This window comes from Varroa jacobsoni, unplaced genomic scaffold, assembly GCF_002532875.2.
Source record: "Varroa jacobsoni isolate VJ856 unplaced genomic scaffold, vjacob_1.0 scaffold_119, whole genome shotgun sequence".
Classification (NCBI taxonomy): Eukaryota; Metazoa; Arthropoda; class Arachnida; order Mesostigmata; family Varroidae; genus Varroa; species Varroa jacobsoni.
Window position 1 is genome coordinate 231,881 of NW_019213021.1, and position 12,612 is coordinate 244,492.

The 12,612-nt window shown below is 38.1% G+C and overlaps 1 protein-coding gene across 5 annotated transcripts in view; it reads right to left on the bottom strand.

Moving 5' to 3' along the window:
* Positions 1-1,358: 1,358 nt before the first annotated feature.
* Positions 1,359-12,612, bottom strand: part of shi (dynamin-1 shibire) — a 112,865-nt gene continuing 101,611 nt past the window's right edge. For 4 of the 5 annotated variants that reach the window (XM_086971034.1, XM_022844346.2, XM_086971036.1 and 1 more), the window contains 2 exons: positions 11,021-11,346; positions 8,434-9,097 (listed from right to left, as the gene is read on the bottom strand). In XM_086971034.1, coding sequence (XP_086827160.1) covers positions 11,283-11,346 — 64 coding nt within the window. In that variant the 3' untranslated portion in view covers positions 8,434-9,097; positions 11,021-11,282. Of the gene's footprint in view, positions 1,588-8,433; positions 9,098-11,020; positions 11,347-12,612 lie in introns of those variants that run through there. The other variant, XM_086971037.1, reaches the window with a different exon arrangement.

The window sequence follows — 12,612 nt, forward strand, 5'->3', positions numbered from 1 at the left end:
GAATAATTAATTCATTTTTTAAACATATATATATATATATATATATATATATATATATAAACCGGATATTTATTTAAGTACCGTGCTTGAGTAAAATAAATTTTGTCGGACAGTTGAAGCGAACAAGTTTCGATTGTCAAAAAAGGGCTACTAATGTTTTTCTTCGTGAAAATAGGAAATGACTGATCATTTTAATAGGCGGACAATCCTTTCGATCGAAAGGATCAAGCAAAAATCTGTCTGCAACAGGGAATATGTGCTTTTCCTACGAAAATTGCACACAATTTATTCGATGGCGGTGCCTAATAATAGACTATGCACCTGAAAGACGAAAGTTATTTTCCGTGCATATTTTATTTTTGTTCGGCAGAAATACATCTAGTCCTCGACACCTCTAACAATATTTATTATTGTAAACAATGCTTTATACGGACTCCTTGCTAAATGTGATCTTCCCACTATCTCAATTATAACTGAGTTCTGTTGTCTTACATAAAACTCTAGACGTCTAAAGGGTGCAATTGCTTTCAGCAGTATAGAGGAAAAATAATAATAACGACGCCGTTTTTTCAAAAACAGCTTGATGCGTTTTGTGAATTTCCATAATTAAGAATCATATATTCTTTAGAGAACAAGTAAATATTCTAGGTAAGATGCTTGCAACGGTTTTCAAACATTTACCTTGTTATCTATTCAGACGGAGTTGAAAGACCTACTTTTTCAACAGGCGCACTCATTAACACCTGTTCCTTGAAATTAGGAAGGAACCTCTTGTCTGAAATAGGTAGAAGATACTTGAAATTGCATGGCTCCAGCGAAATTTCGCGATTATCAAATAAAACTTTTACTCTTTCTTTGTTAGGGTTCGTTGCGCACGCAAGAAGCATATTTCCAGGCTGCTGCAAGGATAGCTGATCGTGTCGTATTAAAAAAGGCGTTATGCAATACTTTTTTACACACTACTTCTATACGTCTTTCTGGTGTATGAAGGCATCATCTTGAGCCCGTTAACAATTACTCACTACACCTTTTTCAAAACGAAACTAGAAATGACGATTCGACTATCAAAGTGTCTTTTTTTTAAGGTTGGTGCATACAATCTAGCACTAATCGGCAGGATATTGCATTTATCCTAAACCTATATATATATATATATATATATAATGAACTTAGGAACATGGTATATTTAATAACTGGCATAGCTACAAAAGACATTAAGAAGTGTTAACATGCGCTATAATATCATACAGTCAGTAAAATCAGTCAAAAGAAACTCAAAACGCGCTTTCATAGCACTGCTATATAGATAAGCCGATACAATTTATAGAGTTTTCACAATTTTTACCGAAACAAAAAACTTATTTCTGGTATCAAGACATGTCTAGAATTTTTATTCAGGTCATCGAGATCTGACTGGCCTCTAAAAAACCCATCACATAGAACGCCATGATACATTTTTACCTTTCACAACAGCATTTTGAAGCCGTAAAGTGAAATTTAGTAGTATGCACGTGTACTGCATTTCCAATCAGCTCGTCGAGAGTTCTCAGTTGATGCCAAGAAATACCCTTCTACATAGGTCTCCATCTGAAAAAAATTAATACCAACGTCACGTTCATTAAAAATTACCATATTCGGTTTTAGGCTTTTTTCACCCCGAAATATCCGTTCGTACTATGAGGTATATTGTACTTTTATATTGCATTTTATTGCATTGCAACGATTAATCTGAAAAATTCAGCATAGAAAACCTGCTTTCAATTTTTCTCAGAATATTTGCCAGAGAATATTTTAGAACGAAACTGCTTTACAAAAATGTATCTGAGACGCTACTACTTTCCAATCGACAATCCGTTCAAATCTTTTTAGACTAGATTGCCACATGGAGGAAAAAGATGTTACATTCAAACTAAATATTTGGTTTAGGTATAGTGACACGCATTCTTAACTGGTGGTATAAAAATACCCCCAACATAGAGCACTACCTGCAAGATCTTAGCCTTCACGCAGCATTTTTTTTTAAGTTAATATTTGTGTATAAGAGCATTTTAACCCTTTTTGGTCTGCTTTTAACTAGTGTCAAGATCAATTCCTTTGTCTATACCTCCGGTAGCGAGTTTGTCAGGAGAAAAATTCGGCATAAATTCCATCAAAATATAGCCTACTCCTTCCTTTACAATATCTTCATAAATATACTTAAAAGAAACCCGTAAAAAGAGGCCTAAAGAGGGCAATATGTAATGCATCCTATTGAGTGATAGACAGATAGCACCAGCTGCAATAAACGTATAGAAAAGACCATATTTGCGTTATAACCCTTATAGAAAAAAGAAATTAACTCCTGGGGAAGGATATTCACACAATCTAATAGCATAAATTGCGATGGATATTACGTGAATTGTGAACTACCTGGGTAAGGATTACCACTTTATCATTGAATGTGAAAAAATCAAATATTAAAATTTTCCGCCAACACCTATATTATGAAGTTTAAAGAACAAACAACTTTCCAATGTAAGTTTTTTACAAATCCAACTGTTGTTAATTGAGGTCGCCAAACAAAGTAAAATTCTCCAAATGATCATAATGCTTTATAAATAAAAAGAAGCTTCTTCGAGAAAAAACGCCCTGAATCAACTCAAATAAAATACTTTTCCAAAAGGACACTCTAGCGGCCCACAAAAATCCACCTCTAGAAGATTGTTTTGGGTGGCACAACTTTGAAAACCTACAAAAGCTTCGGGGTTTCGCCTCTCATGTGTCATTGTCAAGCGGATCGAGGAACGTGAGTCCTTAATTTACTATACATGAACGAAACCGAAAGCTCAAGTAAAGACTTGTTTTTCTTCAGCATGTCTAGTTATTTTCTCTATGTGAGCAAGTTGTCGAAATCGCCTTTCCTTAAATGTAGCATTGCGGAGATGTGCTGGGAGTAGATCTTGCTAGATTTGTCTAGGATTTCTCTAACAGATCTATGAAACGGCATGGTAACCATATAAACAGCTATCATTCTGAAAAAAAATAGTATTTTTCTCTTTATTGTTATCCAATCCCTCATTTTCCTGAATATTAACAAACGATAGTTATTTTTATCAACGCTGACATCTGAGCCAGTGTGGGAGCATGCTTGCTAGATATGATTACCATGGCAATGCCTTCTAAAAAATTGCGCTTGTTACATATATCGCGCCGCCCGCTACAGATTTATTGTTGAATTGTGGTACTGACCGTGACCTACCTAAGGCACTATCTATATCTACAAAATTTACCTGTGCAAAAAGGTACCTGTATTCAGCGTTCACAATGACAGGTCGTAAAATTATTAATCGTTAGTAGAGGTCAGACAGTGAGGCCTTGTTTAATGGTTAGAGGCGCTTTCGTCGACTTTGTTGCCAATAGGTGGATAGCATGGGGCAAGTCATTGTAAAATACTGCGTATAGTGATGTTTGGAATGTCGCTATTACCGATTAGGGATACTTCTGCATGGTCAGAGGCTTCGTGTACAGTTGATTGAGAAAAATGTGGTTAAAGGTAAGTGTCTCCAGCTTACCGGCTTCTTCGTAAAAAACACTTGTTTCTCGGGAAACGCAATAATGGATCCTAATGTGCGTATGTGGCTTTGTATAAAAATTTCTTTACTCAGTTAGAAAACTCTTTCAAGTTTTGGCGACCCTCGGGAAGCTGGCCTTCGTGTTAGACATAACTTCGGCCATGGAGTGTTGCAGGTTACAGTGACGAAAAGGGACGCGTTGTCGTACGTGTGAATGTATATCATGACGTCGTGGCGTAACTCATTCATATATCGAAGATCTCCTTTAATAAAAACGAAAGGGCGTAGCATTTTCCGACGTTGGATAGGTCATCTCTGCGGCGTTGGATCTGATAGTTAACTCGGACATAGAAGAGGTTTGCCGATTCAATCTTCGCAGCGATGTCTACTAAATACTGGTGTAACAGTTGCCCAAATCTCATGAAAATATCATGAATTGCCTTGATTCGTGATTATCGTACAAAAAGTATTAAAGGGCAGTTTGTTCGATCGAAATTTCGAACGAAAAAATTTCGACGAAATTTGCCACCCGTCCTTTTCGCAGAAACAAAAACTTGTTGCAAGAAGTCGTACGATTGACCTAAGTCTGAAATTAATTGCAACCTACACGAGTGCATGTTAGGATGACCTTCGTCAAAAACACTACTGAGGTACCGAAAACATATGGTATCACATCGGAACTCGAGTTGGTTCAACGATGAGTCCGAGCTTATCTACTAATTGAGTGTTATATGTCCTTGCTAGAACCCCTATTGGTCTCCTGTCCGGGTAAACATAAACGCGAACGTCTCGAAATCGTCTCGAAATTCTATAATTAACTTCTTAGTTACCGTTAAATGGTGAATGTGTGTATTAATCTGTCTACAAGTACCTTCGAGAGTTTCAACGGTGTCATGGAGCTTGGCGAAATTATCCAGAAGAGTATATTGTGGTGGCGGCTAATTTTTGGGAACGCCGGAGCAGTGGATATATTGCTTCTGTATTAATGATCTAATTCTGCGGAGAGTTGTATGTCGAACAACTTCACTTCGTTTGCATGCAGTAGAAGCTGGCTATCTCACCTTTGAAGGGGCGTTACAATGACCATAACTTTTGCACATGACGTTGAGGTGGGTGGGGGTGCTAAGCCACCTCGCTTGTGCCAGGCCGATTGCCGCAACAGCTCTCCTCCGAAGGTTGTCGTCCGCAGCATTGGTCGGTAAATCTGTTCCACCGTTTTATGGGTATACTATTGATATGTCTCAGTACCTAGGTGCAAGTGGGCCCTTGATCGAGCAGCGGTTGCTTGTGGTTAGGGGTTTGCTTAGCAAGAAAGGGTGCTTGACGACCGTATCGAGGGCCTGTCGCGGAACAGAAGCGACAGTGATATCTGGGCATGATTATGAGCTAGGACATGACGGCAGACGTCCCAAAACCGCACGCAGTTCCGTCGTCGGTGGCGGGGGTGCGACCTCTTGGTGGAAATTCAGTGACATGGTCTAAAGGCTTCAAGAAGTTGCGCGCAGTCGACATGCTTGAGCTATCGCTATCATCGCCTGGTTCAGGTCTACCGACAGGTCAGCAGAGGAGCCAAACATCGCGCTTCTTACAGGCGCCGGTCTTTAACTAGCTTCGCCTGAGCACGACTGAGGTGACTTAAGGGCACGTTTCGGTATAGGTTCACCGTAGATCGAATTCTGGCCACGCAGCATAATATTGACTCACCACAAGTGGGCCTAAGACACGCGTTGCAACAGACACGTCACCGATTCGGCCTTAGACTTCGTCCCGAGCCCTTTTTCAAGCGATGCTATTTTACTTTATAAAAAAGTGAAAGGCAAACTATATTCATAATAAGGTTGACCAGGCCACGCGATTTTATGCGATTTGTTTTTGCGTAACCTGCGTACTTTTGCAATCTTGATACAAAGTCTCACAATGTGTAGCACGTCCCGTACGATAATACTGCGATCTATAAACAGTTGCTTTCGTTCGGTGGCATGAGTTACTCGCCTCTACGTGTACTTCAATAAAAACAAACGACACCACTTGGTCAAGGAAAAAGGATGTGCAAAATGATTCCTACCAAAAGCTAACTTATTTAAGCCCTTACTGTAATGATGATCGCCATAATCAAACAAACGAGCACGAAATGTCTAAAGTTGTATGTTATTTAACGCACTGTTTAAACAGTTTACTAATTACGCAACACACATAGAGCGTAATTGTTCGCGCAACTCAATTTTCACGAATTCTATATTAGCGCGGACCATGCATATGGCCCCTGTGATTTTTGCAGACAATGGCCCGGCGTTGTTTTCAAACGTGTAAGGTTATGATCGAGCAAATTAACGATACGATCTATGGAAGAACTCCTCCATGTATCGAGAAAGGCATTTAGCGGCTCTACCTTCCACGTAAACTTTTCCAAGATGAAACTCTAGTGGCTCGGAAAGGTCAGGCCAGCCGACCGAAGGTCGCGCGAAGAGGTGTTTTGGCTAAGATAAGTCCGGTACCCAAGAGTTGGATAAATGATTAAAAGAGTCGATACGCTATGTAAAAATAGACTAAACAAGCTAGTTTCCTGCGTTCTACACTATTCAGTATGTGAAAATGTATATTTATTAAGTTTGAAAAATTATTATTTAGAATAGTGACGAATTTCCGCACGTGCGAATGTACATTATAGCTTCCTATGAAAGTTCTGCCATGATCTTAATACGCCTTCGAATGAAGATGACAGATCGACGCTTGCAAGTTCATCGTCATTGTCGTTTACGTAATCCCCTATAATTTGTCTATCATAAAGGTTGTTGGTTATTTTAGATAGATACTCCATCTTCGTAGACATTCGTCGAATACTGGTAAAAAAGGCTTGCACGATGAATAAAATTGAGTGCAATTTGATAAGTCATACGCGTAGCATTGCAGAGCGTTTTTGTTCTAGGCTATGCACGGCTCACGATTCTAACCGTCGAACAATACCACATTGTGAACAGTTAAATAATCGAAATCATCTGCAATTCGTTCGTTTACCATATGTGGCCCTATAGTTCATATGAATTGTCTTACTGACGTAACACGATACGTTGCGGTCCTAATCCTGAGGTATTTTGAATAATAATTCCTTTAAGTCTGTTGCTGGCGGTTGTTTCATGTTGCTTGGTGGCCTTTTCAGAATCAATAATGACACGCGGGTCGTGCAAATCTTTGATACATTTGACGGTAGCTGTTGGGTACCGAATATAAAAGTTGTACCTGCTAAGTTTAAGTAACAGCATGAAACCTACGGTTCATGATTTGTAGGTACCGTTTATTGTGTCTTGTGAATTCACAGGGTAAATATGAGAAAGTTGGTGTTACTTACCGCTTTATAGAGTAAGTGTCTATATCTGGCGATAAACAGCATATTTTATAATTAATCGTTCGTTCCCGCAGGAGAACGTTACTTTCTAGTGACACCAAATTAAATCATCTGAAATCAGCCCTAATATTTTCGCAGAAAATTTCTGGCAGCCCGTTGTTTCCGTATAACTGTCCACTTCTGCAAGCGGTTGCATCTCATTCGATTTCATGTTTGTTTACATACAACCATTTCCCTTGACCAAGCCATTTTATCATTCAAAAAGATATTCTAATGTACAATAATGACACATTTCGTTTATCCTACCGATATCTAACCAAATGTTTTCAGGTTGGCTTTTCTCCATTGCTTTCGTACTAGCGCAACGTCGATTATTGAGTCTTCTGCTATTTTATTCCTCTTAGTTTAATCTACACCGATTTGGTGTTTGTTTTACTGCCTCATTTTGTCTGCAACCTAAATGCCTCTTGCGATCTGGTTTCATGCCGATCATTCGCTTCTTCTGCTGTTCCAGAGCTCGCATTGCTTTCATGAGTTCTAATGTTTATCGGCTATATATTGGTCAGCAGCATTGTCCAAACAGATCTCCTATCGTATCAAGTTTTTGTAGATTAATGGAAAAAAGCTTTCCTTTTAAGAAGTGTCTGTTCAATCGGGTACACTTTCCCGCGCAAGTTAAACACGTTCTATTTTTTTTTCAGTGGGCTAATTCGGGACATGAATTGCAAAATTTTCTAAATTTTGGATATTCGTGTAGAATTTAATTGGTGCTCTAATATAGCGTTTTCATTTAATCTCTTTTTGAAACTGTAGTGCAATATAGCGTAAGCATAGCTTGAACTGCAGTTCCATTACCATTATCATTCATGCTCTTGCCTTTGACCATTTAAAGACAACCAAGCCTCAAAACCTCATTATTCATCGCATGACTAGAGTTAAATTATTATGATGGGATAGAATTTTTTTAATGACGCTAAAGATTTCGGTAATGTCTTGCCCGGCAGAAAACCTCCGCACCGAGAATCAACATCTAAGTAAACCCAATTTAGCTTAAAAAAGCAAAACACATTACAAACGCTTTGTATCCGTGATACGCGGCCTCGGCACCAGGCGCTGTCTTTAAGCTGACTGCATTGCTATACAGAGTTAGATGAAATATCTAACAGTAAATAGACCTTGGTCAATTCCAGACTTCTCTATCGCATCCCGTGTACATATGTAGACCACAAAGTTGTATCTACTAAATCAGCAGACGGTAAAAATCTCTAGGCTACGACTACAACGACCCTCGCTTTTGGAAACTATTCAATGGGGTAACCAGACCAAGCGCTTATTCCAAGCGTGTTTCAGAAATATTAGAGCTCGAAATAATAGTCCAGATAATGTGGCCGCTTACCACTAAGCCAAAGCAAATTTTACCTAAGTTATTTGTAAACGAAAAAAGCTACAGGAGTGGGTCGCTCACGCCCAATTGTTGGAAAATGAGCTCGACAAACGCCGCTCGTTCCTTGCGTACCTTATATTGAAGAAACTAAATAAGACAATTATTTGAAATATTAATTTATTCAAAATATGTGCGATGTTGTAAAGTTCACCAATCGTTGTTTTCGGGTCAGTTGTATCAAAAAGATTCACTTATTGTTTTTGGCGCAATTTAGTTAATTCTGAAATATATCCAAGATTTATAGACACAGACACCAATCTCAAGCAGGACTTATACAGAGTCAAAATAACTTAGGAAATCGGATCGCCTTGTCATATTAAGTTCTTCCATTATATCACATATCAGCTACATATCTGTACGCATTATTATGCGTTTTATATACGTCAGTCAAGTCTATTAATTCGTTTGTTTATATTGTCTACAACGCCCCGCTTCAGTTCAGCAAAGCAGTCAATCTACAGTTCATACGGATAATTAACCTAAATATATCGATAGCATATATATAACGAATATTTTTGTCTCCCTGCTGGGGCGCTATTTTTGCATCCGTCCACCTTCCGTCTTATAATTGAAAAACAAAATATTTCTAGTGCACGTTATTATGTTGCTAACCATTTTCATAAATACTTTTTGTTGTAAGGACCAGTAGAGTTAAGCCATTAATTAGTTGTTATACAGTGTGATCAGATGCTATGCATCATTAAGGATCTTCCCACGTCAGGAGGGTGGCTACGCGAATCGACTCCGTATCCACACCACCTGTAAAGTAGAAAAGATATATTTGTTCGTAATCAGCGCTTGCCCTTCTTCCGCGTTCCCAGTTGTTCTTTCGATAATGGTCAAATATTACATTTTGTTGAAGGAATTTCTTTACAGGGGTATCGGTGCCGTTTTTTGGATAAGCCTATTTTTGCTTATGTTTGGATTCCAAAGATACGTATGTCGAGTAGCAAAAAAAACAACAAGTTTTATAATTCCACCTAGATGTAGCGTGCATGAAGAGAACTCCATTGGTGAAACAAGATACTTGACTTAGCTGTGTAAATTAGAAAAAGACAGTCCCGAGCTTCTTTAAGGGAGGATGAACGTTCGTTTATATCTGCTAATGACAGAATCATCCGAATTATCCGGAATTATTATGACAGAATTATCCGAGGTTGTTTCTGCAGCTTTTCAATATAGGCAAACTGGTGTCACATATTCAGTTACATATTTATTTTAAGAACCCGAACCTAGGTTAAATGTTGTGATCTATTCAAAATAATGGCTTAGAAGCACAAAGAACCTTTGACTTAACTACCAGAAAACACTGAGATATTTTAAGCTTCTTTGAACTATCTGCTATTTGAATCAAAGACGCCTAAGATGCAATGCAATATAAAGTCTCTAAATAAACTGGTTTACGAAGCAGCTGTCTGTCTAAATAGGATAAGCTCTTCACCCGCGGCGAAAACAGGCTTTTAACAGTGTCACAAGTAGTTACTTACAGAGAATGGATACGCCACTACGTGGATTCTTTCATTTAATTTCAAAGAAGTCGCCGGGAAAGTTGTTTGCATGTAATCTGTTGACCGTCCACAGGTCATTTTCTTTTTGGGGATGCAGCTGAATCCACTCACAATTGGCGCTACATTTCCATGCACCGCGTTTTAGAAAACGGTCCTGAACATTTTGTAAGGTATTTATATTCCTATGGTAAATTAATAACTACCCTTATGAGCAATACGACTAGAGAATTATGAAGATTTTAAAACACTTAGGATTTTGTTACTCTGTAATATAAATATAGTCATGGTGCAGTATTTGAAAGGGGCCACATAAATTCTGAGCTTAAAATCGGCAATACCTGCGTCGTTATGAACCGGTACGCACGGCATCTGCTTAGCACCTCTAAAACATACTGTATCATCTAAAATAACCTCAACAACAGCGCCATATGTGAATATATAGTAGTTTCCTTGGCTAAGAACGAGTATACCGTCAATCGCCTCCTGAACCAGAAGTGCACTACTCACTTTGTTTATTTCGAAGTAAAACTTTTAAGTCATCAGCATATAGTTCATGTCTGATAGGGACGTTTTCGAAAAAAACTACACTATGCTGCACGACCATTGGGCCTAAATATAGACTAGTAGAAAGGAGTTTTGAAGGGTTAATAAAATAAATACAAAATGTTTAATCTACAAATCTTTCGCGTTAAGTGATAAGTAATTATACTGCACTCACGTTATCTATTAGTAATATTTTTAACGGACTTCTTTCATCTTTAACAACTAGTTTATAATTATTAGCGGAATGAGGTCAAGCAGCGAAAACGGTTTGTTTTTAAGGCAGAAGATTAAACTGCGAAATTGGCCGTTTATTTAGTAAACGACCAGAAAAGTAAAGTTAACTATTTAGCGCTCTTGTGTTTGGCCAATACTGTAAAATCCAAATAAAGACTGGTCATGAGGGATTAACTGGCCAAAGTAGGGGAATTTACTATGGAAGTAGATTTTTCGGCACAAATTGACCAAAAAACATGAAAAACGCGTAAAAAACAAAGTTTAGCACAATACCGAACATAACGTTTGATAGGACTCATGTATAGGCTATTTAAATCGGTTTCAATTGAGCGTTGAACACCTCTATGCTATATTCTTGAGAAAGTACTGTATATAAAACAGTAATATTGTAACATACCTTTGTGGTGCTGCTTTTTGCTTTTGTACAACCTGATCCGCTTTAGCGCTGTTTATTTCCTCTTATGTCACATCCTGTATTACGTCGACGAGCGAATTTCATATTGACATCTACGCAAATGATTACCAACCACAAAAAGAGGTCCAGTGTAATGGAATCACTCATTATTGTGGCCTTTTGCGTCGACTATAAGGCCGTTGAAAGCATAGAATTTGTATTGTAATTGTGGTAAATGATTTTCAGTCAAATATGGCTTAGCAGTTTACGGGCGAACTTGTGATCCAGGTCGGTCAGGAATACGCGGTGGAATTGAAGGAACAGGCCTCCTGTGATGAAAATAGAAAAAACGTCAATTACAAATGCTTCTTGTTGGTAAGATTTGCTAAAAAAATGTTTACAGAAATTTCGGAAACGACCCCTCATATAAAACGTCATTTCCGGAAATTAATTATAAAAACATTCAACAATATTTTTTTAAGGAGAATTAGATTTTTTAATCTGCAAGTAATCACAATTTTTGTTTATTTTGTCAGTGTTCAGAAAAAAGGGCCTTGCAGGTTCGATGAGGACCACCTTGAATCACACTAAAAAGAAGCTGCATGTTAGATGAACCCATATCTCTTAGCTATAAGGTCTTCATCGCATGCGTAGCAAATCCCTTAGGTTAGCTACCAAGCTTTTTAAAATTAGTGAAAAGCTAAAATCTTTCGTTCACTTTACCTGACATTCTTATTCTTAAGGTCCAAACATACAATAAAATGGGAGAGGAACCAACGGATGAGAACAGTCATATTGCGCAAAAAAACCGAAGCATAAATAATTTTAACACCGAAAAAAGCCGCTATCATTTTTTCAACAATCCTTTGTAATAGCACACTAATAGTTTATAATGCTGACAAATATCGCAAGTTGTGAACTTAAAGGGCTTATGCCAGTTAGACTCAGTAGCAAATATTTCGACCTTACTGAACATTAGCCAGAATATAATAGATGTGCGTTCCACCCTTTAGCGCGACAGCGAATTCTCGATTAATCGGGAAGCCTTATAAACCAGGAATCCCGTTATGATCAATACAACGCAACTTCCACTAATCAAGTAGATGATTTTATTTTAGTGGGTCACTACCTAACTGCTACACTATACTACAAAATTTTTCACACTCGCCTCCAAAATAGTTATGGTGGGCAACTAAGGAGGGCCGCTTCAAGCATCGCTGTAAACAGCTCAGCTCTGCATAACAATTATAGAGATTCTGCTCCGTCCAATTCTCGAATCGTTTTAATAATCAAGTTCTCGTCAACATTTATTTATGAAGAGCTTCTATCAGTGTTTCTACTTCGCTTCGATCTGGCGCACACAACTTGACTCAGAAGGGTTTTCATCACAGCAGTTACTATTGGTTATCTCTTATGTAGAACTCCTTTTTGGGAATCGTTTTTTAGAAAATTAAACTCAAATTTAAATCAACTGCCTAAGCTGATGAGATCCCTGTATTTACTATGGGTTATGTAGGTCATAAGAGCAAGCACAGCATCCTTCGAGTGTCACTCAGCTCAATGTTTCTCATACGACTCTGACTTATGCAACTCCC